We start from the raw sequence: 20,171 nt of genomic DNA on the forward strand, positions 1-20,171 counted from the left end.
ATATAACCCTTTTAGTATAGGTTAGATTTGAATAATTTATACCAAACTAGGACTTCGGCTATAAATAAATAAATGAATAAACAAATATTATTATAAAATTAACTTCAAATCTAAATTAAAAGAAAATAGATAAATTTTATAATAGATTAACACTAATAAAAATAAAATAGTATTTAAATATAACAAAAAATTAGCTTTTGTAAAATATTTCATGTGATACACTTCTTCTCTAAAATATTTTATCACTTAACATTATGGTTGTTATGCAATAATGTAGGTCTATATTGGGTTTGTATATGTTCTTTTGGATCCGGTTTGTTTCGAGTCTATAATTCAAATATCTATAAAATATATGTAATTTTGGTACAAAATAGGTTCGGATCAGTTCGGTAATTAGGGCCCGAAAAGACTTAATGTACTTGAAATCCTGAAAAAGTCAAAACACAAAAATCTAAACAAATATCTGAAAATATTCAAATACCCAAAAACCAAAATTTTATCTGAAGAACCAAAAATATCCAAAGTTTTATTCGAATCCCCGAAATATAATTTGAAATTTTACCCAAACCCGAAACTATAACCGAAAAATCCGAATCTAAAACTTAAAATTTCTATAATACTCAAAAGAATCTGAAATACCCAAGTATACATAATATATAAAAAATATTCAAGTACTTTGGGTACCCGACTCGAACAAAGGTCTGCGAGTCCAAAAAAAAACCAATGTGTAGTTTACTCGATGTTGGACCCGATCATATATTTCCGTGTTGGTTTCGGTTCAGCTTTTTGGATCCGAGAAAAATGCCTATGCCTAAGAGAAAGTTCATAAGAGGATACATACAAAATCTCAGATAAACTAATTCATAAATTTTATAACTTTTAACAAATTTTCTTATTGGATATAATACGACTTTATAACATAATAATTTAAAAATCATAGAATATTAATTCATATCAAACTTTGTTTATAACCAAACGGAACCCGCGCTTTCGAAGCGCGAGTCAAAATCTAGTTGAAATTTAAATATAAAACTAGAATAATTTAAGTGAAAAGATTCGAGGATCACCATTGGAAAACTACCCTTTCATCCCCTTATTTTAAGGGTGGACCCCCTTCAAAATGAAAGAAATTTTTGGAGATGCCTTTATCAACAAATGAAAAACAATCAATCATTTAATCCAAAACTTGTGTTTTAAGCAGTACTAGATTTTGACCCGCGCTTAGAGAGCGCGGAGTTGTTGGATTATATTATAATACAAAATTTTATTATATCGAAAAACATAATTTTTAACAGCTATATAATCTACAAATTAGTTTATTTGAGATTTTATATGTACAATTTTACGTAAGTTTCTTTTCGACATGAGAATTATATCCGGATAAAAAAAACAAACTAAACCGACCCAAAATTATAGGTTAGTTCAGGTCCAGAGAAGATAACCTATTGTGTTTTTTGACCCGCAGGTCTTTGTTTGAGTCCGGGTCTTACCCTAGACCTGATCATAAATATGTGTTTATTAGGTATATTTGGATATTTCGAATATGTTTCCGGTATTATGGATATTGTTTTTAAGTTTTTAGTTTACGATTAGAGTTTTGATTTCAGGTAAATTTTTCAAATTAAAAAAAAAATTGGATATTTGGATAAAATTTTGGGTATTTTCCAGTTCATCGTGTCAGATTTTGAATAAGATTTTAAATTTTTAGGTATTTAAATTTTTTTGGTATTTGTTTGGAGTTTCAAATATTTTTCGTATTTCAAATATTTTTCAGATTTTTCATATATTTCAAATTCTTTTAGGACCTTAAATACCCGAACAGATGTGGACCCATTACGTCCATATCAGGTCCAACAACCTTTTGATATAGATTTTTAACGTTATTGTACAAAAACATGGTTGATGAAATATTTTTCTGAGTAAAGGTATCATAAGAAATAATATTAAGATCTGTCAAAAATATTTAAAATATTATATGTTTAGAATGATTAATGTATTATCAGAAAAATAATAAATAGTTATACATAACTCCAACAACTTTTTTATATTAGATTTTTTAAAAATCCTTTCCTTTTTAATAGTATTGATTCGTTTTAAGTGAAAAGTATATAAAAGTATAATATCTAAACAAATAATTTTCAAAATCTTGAATAATCAATACTGATATCGTGAAGTCATGTTAGCTTTAATAGAACCAATGAATTTCTTCATTTTTGTGAAGGTAACATGAATATTCAGAAAAATCATTTTTAAATATGAAAATATTATCAAACTATAGACGGTTGAAAGTTTAGTACATGATATAAGATTTTAGTGGGAAAATTTATATATGATATGATTACTTTATTATAAACGAAAGAGGAAGTTAGAATGTACACATATATGTCTTGTAATTTATCTTGCTTTAAATCATATATTATATGATAAAAGTGATAATATAAAATATTAGTTTCAATGCTTTTATGATTAAAAATCAAAATGATAAATATAGTAATAGTAATGATTAGGATTTAAGAGTGAGATTTAAATAAATAAAAAAATTGACTAAATTATTGTTAGAAAAATATATGGTAACATATTGTTAGTATAAATTTAAGGTAAGACCAAAAAATAATGAATTAAATGAAAGGGTTCAAACAACTTTTATAGGTATATTTTTTTAGACTCCTTCCCTTTTAATAGTAGTGATACCTCCAATGCTAACTTATATTTGAAGTTATTTACGTAAGATACTATCTTAGTGGCTGACTCATGTTTTTTTATCTGAGCCAAAATTTATTAATATTAATTCTAAATAAATAAATAATTATTTAAACTATAGTAAATCAATTATTTATAAAATAAACTGCCATAAAATCTATATATATATATATAAAATTGTGAACCTCTTTCCTAGGCCCTCCAGCTGGAAATTCGCTCATTGAGAGGTCGACACGTGTCCTCTATACCTAAAACTCATCGTTTCATTAATCTTTAATATGGGCTGCTGCGTTTCAGATATGCATTACTTATGGTTTAAAAGGCCATTTGTTCACAATATAGCCCAAATACAGAGAGACCACCCACTAAATTTTTAGGTTTACGTGTTCTTTTCCCCCAGTTACGTGAAGAGTCTTCTTCTTTGATCTTCTATACATCTATGGAGTTTCAGTGTCTTCAATACACATGAAGAATGGCTTTGTGAATCTTCGATCTGGCGTTCTGTCTTCTATTCAAATAAAGGGTAACGTTTCTCCTAATTGATTTATCCTCTTTATCATGCTCCTTAAATCCATCACCCTTCTTCGAGCACGATCTGTTATTGAAGCCACATTATTCATCCAAGGCGGTGTCTCCACTCCTATAAAAGGTAAGCCTTTCTTTCCTTGAACAAAATCATCCGAACTAGCTAACTCATGGATTCTCTTTTTCGATTTGAAGTCCGGTCAATGCTCCTCCACCTTTCAAGTGCGGTTGCTAGGTTCTGGGAGGCCAAGAACAACAAGCTTGGGCTGATGGGCGTGGATATGCTCTTTTTGGATTTAAAGGATTTCTTTAAAAACCCATGTTCACAGTTCTTGAATTCATGTTCGTAGTTAAGTTAAACTATTCTGGTATGTAATCTCAATATTATTAGGTTCTGAATTTAGATATTTGTTAGGTGAGTTTGTTCGTAAACTCCTGTTAATAATGTTATTAAATATTGTTTAGGATTCCTCGCCCTCTTTCTTTGAATATTGTTCTTAGATTTATGGATTGTATGTTATTTATGAATTCTTAGGTGTAGTCTTACTCTGAAAAGTTTGTTTGTTTTATTTTCTTCAATGGAAGCATGCACCTTTTGTTAAGAACGGATTACTTAAACATTCTAGCAATTAAAAGATCAATCTATTACCAAGACGAGTCAAATTTTAAATAGTGATTCCACCTTTGCAGGCCTTGAAAGACAGCCAAGAAGATTTCAAGAAAATCATCAGAGCGATCAGTGTTTGAAGCAAAATAAAGAAACAGCTAAGTAATCTATCCACACAGGTATCTAACATTATCAAACTTGCTACTCACTTTATAGTCACAATCCAGAAACATCAGTATCTGATCAAGCTATTGAATCTGTTTGTTAGTTAAACATCTGAAAGCTTAAGGTGTGTGATGAAATTCTAAAACCTTGCAAAGTTAAAAAATACATATAATGGAACTGACGTTTGAATTTGAACTGTTTTTTTTTTTTTGTGCTACTGTTAATATCATTAAATTGAAGCAAGATTTACGTCAAGATAATCTAATTTTAGTGTCTACCTAAAGAGCTTTCTATGCTTTCTTGCAGAGATAGTGTTCTTAATCTCCCAATCAATAGTGTGGAAAATAGTTGTAGTGGTAAATGAGGTGTTGTTGTGAAGAACACTGTTACTCTGTTTCCAAATATGAAACACGACAGGCCTGAGTTACCATTTTCCGAGGAAGGAGCCGGTGCTTCCATCCCATAGTAGCTGCAAAAGCAGAAATAGTATTAACATTGTAGTTGTTGGCTTGATTACTTCTGATCCATGCTAGCAGTTCTGACCAATTCATAAACATTTCCAATGTTCCGCTTATACGTAAGAAAACCAGACTCCATATATCTGAGCTATAGTCACAGCTGAGAAGAAGATGATCCCGAGAACAGAGGCAGCTTGATGTTTGGTTGAGTATGCTTGATGTGAAAATGGTTCATTCGTTAAGTGAGAGGTGCTCTTTTTTTTTTGTCACAGAAGTGAGAGGTGCTCTAAGTTGTTTTGTTTTGTATTGATACATTTTTTTTAAATTAATACAACCCTTCATTTTTGTTGACCAAACATGTGAAATGCAAAGATATTCAAATCAATTGAATACAATAAGTCAATAAGACTAACAATTTATTAACGTTTTCATAAATAAAAAATAAGAATATTATGTGCGTATCGGAAAGCAATATAACACAATTAATCAATGAGATACAATCTTATAAACAACAAAAGCATATACACCGTTACAACACACAAATAAATACGACACGTAACAAATGATTCGATGGTATTAAACTCCAACCCCATCACTACCATCGAATAGTCATATAATCATTAAAAAAATAATACGTTTAACATCATATATATATATATATATAAGTTATTAGTTCTAAGTATAATCAGAATATTAATAAATAAAAACAAATTATTTAGACGTGAATATAAAATAAATAAATTATATTTTATGAGGTCAGTGTCAAAAGTAGTTTAAAAAAAATAAATCAGTATTGTTGTAGAAAAATTAATTGGTATCGTATATAACTTATAAAAACAATAATAAAATAAATAGTGAAAATTATTAGGAAAATTGCCACAAATAGCACATTCATATTACCACTTTTCATGTTTACACTAGCCACTTTTATCTTCACTTTTAATGAAGGTTAAAAGATAATTATATTCTTAAGGTTAACTAATCTAGACTTAAAGTTTAGAGTTGAGGGATGAGGTGGGTTTTTTGAAATGTGAAATTTAGGATTCTAATAAATATAAAAATAAATACTTAAAAATATATAAAAAATTTTAAAAATAGTTTCAAAGATGATTTTCGTTTTTCAAAAACAAATTTGAAAAAAATAAAAAAAAATTCAAAAAAAAAAATTTAAAAGAAAAATTATAAAAAGTTCGAATTTGAAAAAGTATAATTCGAAAGCATAACTTTTTTTATTATTTTTTTATTATTTCCTTTTTTTTTAATTATTATTATTATTATTATTTTATTTAAATAATGATTTTTTATATATATAAATAACAAAGGCATAAAAAAAATTTTGCCACTTAATGAATAAGATATTTTTGAAAATGTGTCTTTGGTGGTGGTAAAAATGAAAAATGATGCCATAAAAGTGGTAAACATGTAATTTCCCCCAATTATTATACAAAATAATGAAAAATTAATGTTACATATAATAGATAATAAATTGTGAACACAAAATGTAAGGTTATTGTATTTAACTAAACGTGAATTTTTTATAAAAAAAATCCTAAAATAAAATCTCAACCATAATTTTAAAAATTATATGAAAGTAAACGTATAATAACCCGATAACAAACAAAAATAACAAAAATGAAACTATTTAATTTATGAAAAAATGTCATAAATAACACATTCATAGTACCACTTTTCATGTTTACACTACCCATTTTTACCTTTACTTTTAATGAAGGATAAAAGACAATTATACCTTTAGGGTTAACTAATCTAGACTTAAGATTTAGAGTTAAGGGGTGAGATAGGGTTTTTGGAATGTGAAATTTAGGATTCTAATAAATATATAAAAAAAACTTAAAAATATAAAAAAAAATTAAAAAAATAGTTTCAAACATAATTTTTGATTTTCAAAAAGACATTTGAAAAAAAAATATTCAAAAAAAAAATTTATAAAAAAGTTTGAATTTGAAAAATTATAATTCGAAAACATAATTTTTTTTAAATAATGATTTATTATATATATAGATAACAAAGATATAAGAGTCTTTTGTCACTTAATGAAGAAGATACTTTTGAAAATGTCTCTTTAGTGATGGTAAAGATGAAAAATTGTAGTTTGAAAATAGTAAACATAAAATTTTCCCTTAATTTATATTCAAATAAACTGATTAAAATATATATACCAACATAAGAAAAATAGAACATAATTTCATTAATAATCACAACAATCATCTTGCTAAATTTAGTTAACCCCAATGACACTAACTTTGAATCTTTTTTATAACAAACGAGTTCAACGGAAAATATAAAAACTTTAAAACATATAACATTACATATAATTCTATACATAATTAAAATAAAATCATTTAAACTAAAATAAATGTTAAAAGTAAATTATAATGGTAAGAATTCCCGCGCGAAGCGCGGGCTTGCCCTAGTATTAGTATATGAAATATTAAAATTTTCTGTCTTGAGTCATAGAAATTAATATTCAACTAGAATTTATATATATTCAGAACTACAATAAATAAAACGTTTAACTCTTAATCAGTTACTGACATTATTTACTGTCATTAAAAAAAAAAGAGAAAAGAGAACAGGTTTTAAGGAATATACAAATATGGGGAAAACAACATATTTTGGTATTTAGATAAAAATTATGGGTTGGACAATGTCTTATATGTTGAAAACTGGGCTTCGGACTCAAACTGGAATTTTGACCCAAAATCATTGAAATAAAAGGAAAGTGGTGCAGAGAATGGGTTCGAACATATGTAAGATGGTACAACAGAAAAAAAGGCTTGAACCAAGTTATTGTTCTTTAAGTACCTAAGAACATCTTAAACCCCACTCTATACTTACCGAAAAATAGAGAGGAAGATAAAGTAGTTAACAAGCAAAAAGGGATTACTTCATAAATATGTTCTAAGACTATTTAGATTATGTGCAATGGACTAGTTGAATTTTTTTTTCCAAATGTTAAATGGTTACAATGGTAATGTTGAAAGAAAAAAACGTGGATTAATTCTTGTTGAATCTATTCAACTAACTGAAAACATGAAAGTGAGATCCATGTAAAAGATATGGACCAATTAAACTCAATATGTGTCTTTCACGCTTTCAAAAGGAAAGTGAAGAGTTGGAAATTCTATTTCTTTGAAACATAAATATAATTTTTAATTTCTAGTTGGTTGTTGAGTTTAGTAATATTTTTTCATCCTATTTGTTTCAAATAAAATATGTTGTAGTTAATATTTCTTCTTTTTTAAAGTTATTTACATCATAATTCATGATTTTTATGCTCTATAAATAGAGACTTGGTTCAATTAATTTGGACACATAAATTTTTTAAAAATTAAATATTAGATAATTACGTGGAAAAGAAAATGTGATGTGGATTTTAAAATGTTAAAAAGATGCTGTTGAATAAAGAGAACCATTGTGCATAATCTTATAATGGCTTATTGAATCTTTTAATTGAATAGTAAAAAAGTGCAATGGTATATTGAAAAGGAGATTGAATCCAACTATATTCATTATGGTTGAAAAATTCAACATTGTTGAATCGCAGAAGATGAGGTAAAATGGTCCCCCTAAAAGTCATGTGTCACTAAACCATTAGCCAGTGAAATCTTTGATTTGTTTTTTCTTCTCAATTATTTGAGATCAATTATCGCTTAAAATTTTATTTTAGAAAAATTGTTTTTATATCAAAATTAATTATTTTTCATATTCTATAAATAGAGACTTGTTTCATTTGATTTGGACACAGAAAAAAACTCATTTTTTTCTACTATAATCAATATAATTAAAACAGGATCATTGCTAACAATTGTCTCTACTCTTACCTAGAATATTACTTATTTTACCATCGTGTTTTCAAAGGATTTTTTGCCCTTCATTAAAGGCATTATAGTCTTTTGGTTTTAGACAATCATATCTTAATTTTTGTATACAATTATAAACCACTTACATAACTTCTTTCTCTTCTCTCACATCAATTCTTTGAGAAAGAACTTCCATTTTTAACATTAGATTTCAATATTTGTTGTGTTGCTTCTCATCCGAATCATGTCATGTTAAGCGATTTCATCTTTTTTAAATGACTTTTAGCGATTTCATCTTTTTAATTGACTTTTAGGGATTTCATTCTATTTACTGATTTTAGATGTGCTTAGTCTGTCGAATTAATCCAATCTGACTTCTGTTTTCTGAATGAGATCATATATATCTCTGGTTTTTTATTTGTTCTTGGTTCTCTTCCTTCATGGTTGTTCCAAAGTACTAAACTACACTTTCTGGTTTGCCTTTAAATTAGGATCTAATACAATCGGATTTACGATATCTCTCCCTTATTTGGAGATTAAGTTAGTTTTGATCGTTTCGAAAACCTTGAAATCATCGTCGGATTGAGTTTGAATAGAAACGGCGGCAGTGAAAAGTCGATGAATAGCGATGGTGCCCTCATCTTTAATATTTAAAAATAACAAATGACATCAAAAAAATTAATACCAAATATCTAAATTTAACAAAAACTACTTTGGTTTGAATAATTGGGTGAAACACAATAAATATTCCAAATGTCTCTAATATTTTTATAATTTTGGATTATATCTCAAATAGTTTTATGGGTTATATCCAATAATAATTAAAATAAATTATATAACTAAATAAAAAAATAAATTATATATAAATACAAAAGTACATAAAATTCTAATTTTTATTAAGTATATTTTTGCAATCACAATTAATCCCGCCCTTTCCAAGGGCGGGACAGAATCTTGTTTCATTTTTTTTTGTCAGCAAATACAGACTCATATTGACTCTGTGAACCACTCCGGGAGATCCTGATCCATGTGAACGACGAAAGACAGTTGTTTTCTAACACTGCGTGCTAGACTATCCGCCTTTGAATTTTGCTTCCTTGGTACATAGATAATCTCTTATCTAATGAAACTTTCTCTCAGGGTCTTGATATCTTCCAAATAATTTGCAAAAGCTAGTCATTCTTCTGGTTCCGAAACCATCTTCACCAATTGAGAACAATTCATTGAAACGTATAAATTTTTCATACATTCCATTGCCAATATAAAAAATCTTCTATCTCCGCATGCAGAGGAGTTAGACAAGCCCGAACATTCGTCGCCCCCAACAGCCCAACAAAAAAATCTTCTAAGGTGCTTAGCCAACCTTGTCCTGAGAAGATATCATTCTCCTTCCAAGAGCCATCTGTGAAACACCATCTTCTTGGGATCGAAGGAAGGGTTGTAAGCTCGACTGGTAATACTCTCTTGTTTTCCTTTGGTATTTGTGCCTCAGCCCAGAGTGTTGATTTTGTTTCTGCCAATTTGAGCGTATCTCGAGGATCCATATCCAAATTACTAAAAACTTAATCATTCCTTCCTTTCCGAATATACCATAGTATCCACGCAAATTGAAGATCCTCCATCTGTGGGATTACTCGCCAAAAGAGATGATCTACATTAAAACCGATTTATTTCTAGCAATTTTCTTAAAACCGACACATTCCAAGTCGTCAGCCTGAAAACAACCAAATCACAGTCCCAAAATCATCTTTAAATCGACCCGTATTGTCGATCATTCCAATCCTCAGAATAAGAAACGTACATAACCCTTCAAAGTATCAATAAGAAACGTACATAACCCTTCAAAGTATCGGTTCAACCAGTTTTTTCGTAAAAAAAGGGAAGTAGATACGTATACTATACTCGTATACTCCCAAACTTCAAAAACTTTTTCCTCGTCATCAAGAAATCGCTTTTGTCAAAGCAAACTGTCGCAGCAATAGGCAGAAAAATATTTAGGCAATACGATGCCACACTAAAATCGTCCCAAAAAGGCAAACGACAATCTAGAAGTCTAACGATAATCTAAACGTTAGCAAGATATCCAGATGATCATGAACATAATCTCAAAGACTATACAACATTTCTTGTCGCAATCATGCGTATAGAAAACATGTACAAATATCAAACTGAAACTCGGCGATTAGCCAAAGTCTTGAAACCATTTCCGGATTTATAAAGCTTGTTTCATATAAAAATCAAAATTATACGAGAAATCTTGCCGCACAGGCGAGTTGGACCGAGCAAGCAGTCTAACTCGCCCGTTCGGCGATTTGGATCAACTAATCTATCTTCATCCCGTCCTCGTAGCTCTCTCCTTCGAGATCGAATCAAACTTGCTCTTGTTTCATCTCAGTCGTAATCACCATTGGAACTTTACGATTTAAAAACCGCAAGAACTCGTTGTCTCGTATGTAATCTGAATTGATCGTATAAAATGGAAATGGTTAACTAAACACCTTGAACTGCCTCCACTATACGAGAAATTCGAACTTTCTTCGGAATCGACGTCGTTTCGGAAGCGCTCTTTCGATAAATCGTAAAAATGCTTAAGTCGGAAAATGGCCCGAAAGGGTCCATAACGCGGCTAAAGGCCCACTCAAGCCCAATGGTTATGACGGTTTATCTTTTATTCTGCAGGAGAAGATAAATGTCCAGTTCGGAGGATAAATGTGAAGTTCCCAAAGATAAACATGAAAATCGAAGGAAAATGGAATATTTCTGCGAAGCGATAAACTCGACCAATGGCAGAAAGGGAAAGAGCAAAGCGCCTCTAGGAGGAGTATATAAGGACGTCGAGGTTGAAGAGGCAAATACACAATTCTTTTTACTCTTTGAACTCTCTGCACTTAGAAACGTTAGGTATTATTCTCGACATGTTTTGTTTCTATGACTAGCACTCGATTACTAGACGAACTAGCTAAGGCGAGTCGATCTCTTGTTCTACTCTTTCAATCAAACTATCTTCGGCTTGATCCTCGAAAGGGGTACGTAGGCAGCCTTTCATAAGGTTCAGTCCGAAATCAATCAAAACCTTTTTCGTATATTTTTCGTCTTCTGTTATCGAGCTGTGACTCAACTAGGTTTAAAGTTTCAGGTTGCTAGAACTAGGTAATTCGCTGACAGCTATTGCGGCCGAAGCTTTTATAATCTATTGTAATGATCCCAACGCTTTTACGCAGATTTGAAATTAGATCTACCTTTTCTATAAATTCGTTTTGCTATCTTTTCATATTTTATGCATTCATTTGGTCACTTGTCGTTGGCTCCTGCAGAGAATCCGGGACCTCAGAGAAAGTTAGGGTTTCTTGACTTTCCTCCGATTACGGAAATCGACGGTGCGAATTTCGGTTCCCACAAAAACCATTTTATATAGTCTAAGAGAACCATTAGTGGGAGTCTCTCCCATGATTTCAAACAATTAAACTAAAGAAAATTAGTTTACAAGTAAGAGAGAGATGATAGAGAGTCTTTTTATTGAGATACTTTTATGCATGTTTGAGAAACAAACTCTACACATGTCATTTTTCTATTAGTTTAATTATTTAAAGGAAAAATGAAAAATAGTTGCATAACTAAATATTAATATTTTCATTACTGTGAGAGACTCGGCCAATGTTGATGCTCTAAAATAGTTAAGGCTATGAATGGTGACTAATGAATGAAAATGAACAATTTTTCCTGATATATGGTGTTTTTGACATCTTGTATATATGTTTTCTGATTGGTTCTCAAGTCTTTATCGAGTTTTCCTAGTCTTTTTCGAGTCACTTCAGGTCTGGAGTTGCTTTGGATGGAAGATGGACCAGTTAGAATAAAAGATTGCAATTTGGTGATTTTCACGCATAACAGTCAGATGGCTGTTCCCGATCGAGCGGAGCACCCGAATGACTGTTCCAGCGACATAGATTTTTAAGAAAACTACAAGTTATTTTGGGATTTGCCCTAATCATCCCATATTTTTCTCCTAGCCGCATGTGGTTTCCATATATCTTTTTTTTTCTCTTTCAATTTATTTTGACGCTAGTTTTTGAAGAAGAAACCAGACCCTAGAGTTCCATTTGCGAGTTCATACTTTGTGATAGGAGAAAGATATTTCTCTCGCCTTAGCGAAGAACCCCCTGAACCCTACTCTATTTCTTTTATAATTGCAGTGATGTATTATTCAGTTTCAATCTATGTGTTTTCTTGCTTCATGGCTGAGTAGTCAACTTGCTTAGTCTAGGGTGTTTGATCCGTGGGCTAAACATGAATAAGTTATAAATTGATTGTTTTCATTTATTGCAACACTTACTGCTTGTGTTAAACTGGTCATTTAGCATCTTTTCACAGTTTTAATCTATTCATCAAAATTGTTATAGGTTGATAGACATTGAACGAATGAGCATTGCATCCCTAACTAGTGAAAGTAGATGTTAGGGTGTTTTGTGAACATATCGGACTTGATCTTACTGTTTGTCATCGCGTCTCAGTCCAAAAAACAGTTTACGTACTGATATCGATTGACAAAAGGTGAAGCACCACGACAGTGGGCTGATCTATCTTAAGTGATCCGAGTTCTAGGCTAGTGCTAAATTGAACTTAAATAATTGTTTGGTTCACGCTTGTTTAACACCCGATCAACCCACCCTAGGCTAAAATTCTTAATCATTTGAAAACTTTAAACCAATCTGTTGCTTGCTTGTTTTGATACCTTAGTCTTGAAACCTCCTTATTGTTTTAGCTTTATATTGATCCCATAAAGATAAAGTGTAACCATTGGTCTCTGTCGATTTGATCCTAAAGTGCTAGATTGACATACCATTCGATTGTGGTAGTGTGCGTATACACGTAATATCAATTCCTTAATATTCCTAACAAATTTTACCATTCATAAAGAATATTTTTTTCTTTTCTATTTCTTCTCATTCCTTTTATTACAGAGATATATAGTATAAATTTGTTCCGCATTAAATCAAATAAAGAACTAGATGATAACCCGCGCATGCGCAGAGTAATTTTTTATATTAATGTTTGTTCATTAAATAGTTTTAACATTTTGCAACACTACAACCTTTATTGATTGTAAAATGACGAATATAATTTTTGGTATCTTAAATGTATCATCATTGTTGAAGAGTTAAACGAATTGCAGCTCAGTTTAATTATTTTTAAGACTTCATATGCACAAAAGAAAATTAATTTTTGCGCCTGACACAAATCACTAAAAGCAGATAAACAACATCGATTGTAAGATGACGAAAGAAGATTAGGTTTTATGCTCTCGATTTCTTTATTATTGACTCTCTATAAGAGATTTCATTTTTTACCACTTTAAAATTGTGCTTTCGTTCTCGTTTCTGTTTTACTGATATGAATTTTTTATTTTTTTTACTTCTTTTGTGAATTCGGTGAATTACATAAGTGTCAATTTAAAATGATAGACATTTGTAAAAATTACTTCCACTCCAGATACATATCTAAGAATCAAATTTTTGAAAAAAATCACCGGTAAACTCTATTCACAGGTTAGTGTTCAAATCAATTATATCAAGCTGTTATATAATATAAGTGCAGATTCGGAATATAAATGTCCGCCTAGTATATATTCACCATTTCGGTATAAAAAATCATTTAATTCTGGAACAACAAAAAAAATTACTTATTTTATTAATCTACGCTTTTGATTTTTAGTTACTTAAGAGTATACCGATAAAAATATATAATACTTTACTATTCTATTATATGTAAAATATGTGTATACCTAAGAATTGTTTAATTTATTAAATGATAAACCATTAATTTATAATAAATTTTTCAAATCTATCATTCTTAAAATTATAATAGCTAGATAGGATATTAGGAAGAAATATATATTAGACAAATGATCAAATATCTCATTCTTCAAACAAACTCAAAAGGAGGTGATTGAAATCTTGTCATGATAATTTATTAAAAGCTTTTTAGGAACAAAAATCAAGACAAAATAATTTTGTCTGAATGAAATATATATATATAGTTCCAAAAAAATACTTCGAAAAATCACTTCGATTTGAAGAAGTGTATTTCTTGGATTGTCAGGATCAAAAACATATTAGAAACCACCTATTTAAAAAATAATTTGTATACATAACAGTATATACATTATAGTAAGCACATAAATCAAAACCAATACCTTTTGTTTTTTTACAATCATGTTTTTGGTAAATAAGTCAAAACAATCATTTTATTTAAATTATATGGTATATAATTAAACTTTAGTTATATTGACATATATATAGTATATTTTTATATAAATATTTATTATTGACACTTCCTACTCATATAATTTTACTAACATTTTTGTATTTGTTGTAACAAAAAATTAATATGTTAATCACGAAAGTTTTAATGTGAAAACTTTTAATACGAATTTCAAAATTAAAATAGTAATATCTCAATAACTTTTCAATGAAAATTTAATTTAACATATTTTATAGTATATAATTTAATTTTAATGATATTAATATATATATATATATATAATATGAATATTTATTAATGAGACGTCATATTCATATGATTTATGATCATTTTTATCTTGATTGAACAAAAAAAATTAAATCATTGATCACAAAAATTTTAGTGTGAGATTTTTGCTATTTTTAGTAATTTATAATCGTTTTTAAAAATTCAAAATATAACATATAAGAAAAAATCTAATTTTTTTTATTATATGCTTAATGTGATTGATTAATTTCTTTTAATAATATAAAATTAAACAAAAAAGTGAAAAGATTTTATTTAAAGAAATAATTGAGAATATTTTATTGTATATTACTAATCAATTTGATAGTTAGTTTAATAAAAAATATAATATATATTTATATGAAACAACTTATTTTTTTAAAAATTCTAATAATCGTTTTAATGATGACATGTAACTACGAATACATGTTGTAATGTTCTACTATTAATATATAGGAGATAATCATATTTCACATGTGTCAGTTAGACACCCCCTAGCACCAACGTGTGGATCCGCCTCTTTGTTTAGGAATAGATGATTTACATAAAATCACAAGCATACGTCTAATCTGTAGGCGTAAAAATAAATAAATTTTTAGATATACCATATACATATATATTTGATGTATGCCCGTAATTAAAATTTCAACAAAGTACTTCCGTCTGGGTACGAAGAAAAAGAAGTAAAATTATTAGAACACAAGATCTTAATATATATATATATATATAACTGAATGTAAAGTTTTTTGTACACGGTTTAAATATAATCCAAATCGTAATATTTAAGTCAATCCTATCAATATCCAAAGTTGTTAATATCTGATCAAGTAAGACAAACATAAAAGTAGATACAAAATATTTTTATTAAAATTAAGACTTATAGAAAGTAAGGTGAGAGTTCCTTCTCCAACACATAAAAATCCACTCACAACCAACACAAATGGCTACATATCACTTTCGCTGACGACAAGATCTTGCACTTGAAGTAAAAGAAATACTCAATTCCTCATCATTCTAGTTCATTAGTTTTTATATATATATATATATATATATATATATATATACATAAATTTAGAAAATTATATATTCTTTAGTTCTTTTCGTTTTTTCCTGGTTTGATTCCATTGAAAGTCATTCTGATTAAGTTTGTTCATTTGGTTCCAAAAATCAGATAAAAAAATGAATAAATTATATAATAATATCATTTAACTATTTAAAACTGTAATCTTGATACATTTGAAACTTATGAAGATTATGTGGCTACTGTTAGAGTTTGTTTGGTTTACTTTGTTTACTTTATTTGAGGATATATAAAACCATTTTATCTACAAAGCTCCTTGATTCGGTATTAGTTCGGTTATTTTGGTACGTTTTGCTTAAAATTTCTTCCTTTACCAATAAGCAAATAATAATTAACAATAATCAGAGTCGTCCTCTTCACCAATAAACAACTATAATCATCACAAAAGGCTTCTTAAGAACCACCACTTCTCTTCTCTTCTGAACATAAAAACCAAAAACACACCTAATTCATAAACAGAGAAATAAAAGAAATTGAAGCTAGAAGAAAAGAAAATGAGCACAGCGAGATTCATCAAGTGTGTGACGGTCGGAGATGGAGCTGTGGGGAAGACTTGTATGCTGATTTCATATACCAGCAATACTTTTCCTACGGTAAATAATTTATTTTTTATTTTTAACAATTTGTTGTTCCCATATATACTTTCAATCTGATGTTATAATTTTTATGTTAGTCTCTTGAAGATTTTTACTGGCTTTTACGAATTCCACATTTTTATGCTAATTACTGCTGGTACATATTCATGAAGAGTATTCTCATACCATGTCTTTGTTTTTATGTTGACGTACCAAAGAAAACAATCTTGATGTATAATTATATTTTTTTTACAGAATTAAGTAGAAGGGAATGTAAATATATCCGAAACCAAAGCTAAACTATTGTATTTTTTCTATCCATTTCCTTAAAATTAGCATCGTTCCTATGTACTTATATGTTTGGGATATAAATTATTTTATATATAATTTATCACAGGATTACGTTCCGACAGTTTTTGACAATTTCAGTGCGAATGTGGTGGTTGATGGAAGTACTGTCAACCTCGGCCTGTGGGATACCGCTGGTAAATAGTTATTTTGTATTAAAATTGATAAATATGATTATTATTTTTGCTCAAAAAAAATTTGCTAAAAAAAATGAATATTAGTTTTGGTAATTAGTATCAATGTGGAATTATTAGGGCAGGAAGATTATAACAGGCTTCGGCCTTTGAGTTACAGAGGAGCAGATGTGTTTTTATTGTCATTTTCCCTAATTAGCAAGGCCAGTTACGAGAACATTTACAAAAAGGTAGCTTTTAAAATTTGCATATGATTTTTGAAAATGATAATAGAACAGTTTTATTTGTTGTCGAGATTAATTATATTAACTTATTGATTAATAGTGGCTTCCGGAGCTGAAACATTATGCGTCTAGCATCCCGATTGTACTTGTCGGAACCAAGTTAGGTAATAAAACGTTTTCCCTTTAGGACATCTCGAAACCCATTTTATTTTTCAATATAAAGTAGAGTTTAGAGTAAAAATATTTCAATTGTAATATATTCTTCATTCTATAATAGAGTAAAAAATAAGTTTATTCTATATATAGAGTAAGTTATTTATTTTTTGTTCATTATTCTATTTTTCATTTTAAAATATAGTATCATTGGAATATAACTCAATTTTATTATAAAAATTAATCTATTTTAAAGTAAAAAGTAGAGTCATCAGAGATGGTCTTATACTCTTATTGGTTTCTAAGAGTATTTATTAACATGTGCTTAAATAAGTCTGTCAATCATAAAACGAAACATTTCATAACCATGCAATAGTTTTAATGTTTGCTTTTATTGTGAAATTAATTTCTTACAAAATAAAAATGATTTCTATTTATATCCTTTTTGTCAACTTCTATTTATATCCTTTTTCAATTCTAATAAAAAATAAATTATAATGAAAAAAGTATGTTAAATATTGATCATCTGATCTGTTCTATAGGCTTGTACGGTTGTACCTATGTATCCTTGGTTTTTAATTTACTTATTCCAATATATTCTGCATATTCTTTTTCATTTCTACAGTTTCTTGTTTATGTAGCTTATAAACATATACTGCACCAAGATAGCAGGAAAATACTAAGGCCGTAACTGATAGCCCACTAGGGTTATTAATGTGGCTTATAAGCAATAGCCCAGTTAGGTTTTATACATTATAAATTTCCTTTAGTTTATCTAATCTTTAATCAGTAAAGTATATTTTGTTGGTGGGATAAATGTAAAATACAGATTTGAGGGATGACAAACAGTTCTTGAAAGATCATCCAGGAGCAGCTTCAATAACAACTGCCCAGGTATCCTTATAAAGAAAAATATATATGTCTATATGTTACGAAGTCATAACTGAGAGTGTAATATTATTAATGAATTCGAGTAACAGGGAGAGGAATTAAGAAAGATGATTGGAGCCATCAAGTACTTAGAATGCAGCTCCAAAACCCAGCAGGTATATAATTTTATATGAGTATATTCAGATATTTAACATTAGGTTGAAATAAATAGAGTAAATTACGTAAGCTCAAAAGTTTTTTTTCCTTTGTCAAAATGTAATAGAATGTGAAGGCAGTGTTTGATACAGCGATCCGGGTAGCGTTGAGGCCTCCAAAGGCAAAGAAGAAGATAAAGCCATTGAGGACCAAAAGATCAAGAACATGCTTTTTCTTCTAATATTCACCATTTAAATAAAACTTATATATATACACATGTATTTCACTTGTTTTTTTGTTATATTTGTAGTGACAAAAAGAGATTCATTACCCATACACAGTTGTATGTCATATGTTATCTCTCTCTTCTCTCTTGCGTATCATTCTATGAATTTCTATTATAGGATTTGCTTTTCCAATTTGTATCGGATTTAATCTCTTTTCGTCCATTTGTGATATCTGTCGTCTTTGTGGCACGGAATTAATTTTCTTTTTTTGTCAAGCTGGCCTAAGAATCTCTGTTATGTGGACTATCTATGGTCATGGAGTTATGATGATAATCAAGATGATTGGTGGTGAATTCAAGGTGAAGGATTAGAGAAACCAGCCTCTGTTATGGAAGCTTCAGATGCTTCTAAGCTGATGAACCGCAAGATACGTATTAGCTTCAACAAAGAGAAGCCACCATGAAAAGGCCATGGAACCTAGCTTAACCAAGGCTGAGGAGGATACGATCAATACTTCAACCATAAACTCCAATGATCAAAGTAGAAACTAGGAGCTCATATGTAAGCTGCGTATGATCTTTTGATTTGATTCTTCATCTCATGTTACTGTGAGATTTTTAGAGTCTCTTATTGTCTGAGTGAAGAACAAACCCTTTACAGTGAAATGAATCTTGAATTGATGAAAAAGAGAATCTGATGAAAGAGAGTATAAGTGCTTTAGAAACAAGAAATTAAAGAGATTAGAGAGATTGAGAGTACAAGAGATTGAGAGATTAAGTAACCAAGATTAGAGTTTCATAACCAAGAATACTTTAAATTATGAAGGAGAAGGGAAACTCTCCCTAACTCACTTAAGTTAAAATATATGTACAATGAGAGCTTTTATGGCCAAATACATAAGACAATAAACATTAAAGAAATATGAAGAGGACAAATAGATAAGGCTCCAACAGCTCTAAAGAGATAATGTTTCAAAAGGTCTATTTTGAATTTTGAACTTTGAACTTTTTGAATGTAGTGAACAGTACTCGTGAATCTCTACAACACCAAAGTGCTCAATGCAGGTTTCTCAAATCGCCCACTTTGATACCGTAGGTGATATGTCTTTTTCCTCAAACGTTGTTCTTTTCCCTACAACATCAAAGTGTTCAATATAGCTTTCTTGAAGTGCTCACTTTGATGTTGTAGCTAAATCTGCTTTCCATTTCTCTTTTGTTGTCTTTGTCTTTGATTTTTCCTTCTTCATTTTCTTCAAGTTAACACTCTCCCTCAAATTTGACCATATGAGATCTTTGGGAAAGCTTGGAACCTTGAAAAACTCCCTCATTAAAAACCTCATCAAAGAAAACAATTTGGAACAAAACTTTGATGAGGAAAAAAGAGTAGAGCTTCAAAGACCTATGGATTGGCCAGTGGATCTTTGTGTCTTAGTATCAATGTGATGGATACAAAGACCCTGGATCATGGCCTATTAACGTGATGCAATGTTGATTTTCACTATATTGCACATCACCAACTCTTCTTGGATCTCATCTTGAAACCGGCTTGTGTCTTCCCTTCTCTCATGGCTTCTTGCCATCTCTATCAGGTAAGACCACA

General features: G+C 29.4%; 1 protein-coding gene and 1 long non-coding RNA gene across 2 annotated transcripts; both read left to right on the forward strand.

The window, feature by feature from the left end:
• The first annotated feature begins 2,945 nt into the window (after positions 1-2,945).
• On the forward strand, positions 2,946-4,811 carry LOC106381693. Its single transcript, XR_001276670.3, has 3 exons — positions 2,946-3,349; positions 3,421-4,011; positions 4,304-4,811. It is a non-coding gene; the product is annotated as an uncharacterized LOC106381693 (long non-coding RNA).
• Positions 4,812-15,904: 11,093 nt separating this feature from the next.
• Positions 15,905-18,764, forward strand: LOC106379618 (rac-like GTP-binding protein ARAC2). Its single transcript, XM_013819533.3, has 7 exons — positions 15,905-16,478; positions 16,858-16,945; positions 17,063-17,172; positions 17,267-17,330; positions 18,149-18,213; positions 18,300-18,365; positions 18,473-18,764. Exons 1-7 carry the CDS (start codon positions 16,380-16,382, stop codon positions 18,584-18,586), a joined length of 606 nt encoding a protein of 201 aa, XP_013674987.1. The 5' UTR covers positions 15,905-16,379; the 3' UTR covers positions 18,587-18,764.
• Positions 18,765-20,171: the final 1,407 nt, after the last annotated feature.

Source organism: Brassica napus, chromosome A2, assembly GCF_020379485.1.
Source record: "Brassica napus cultivar Da-Ae chromosome A2, Da-Ae, whole genome shotgun sequence".
Lineage (NCBI taxonomy): Eukaryota > Viridiplantae > Streptophyta > Magnoliopsida > Brassicales > Brassicaceae > Brassica > Brassica napus.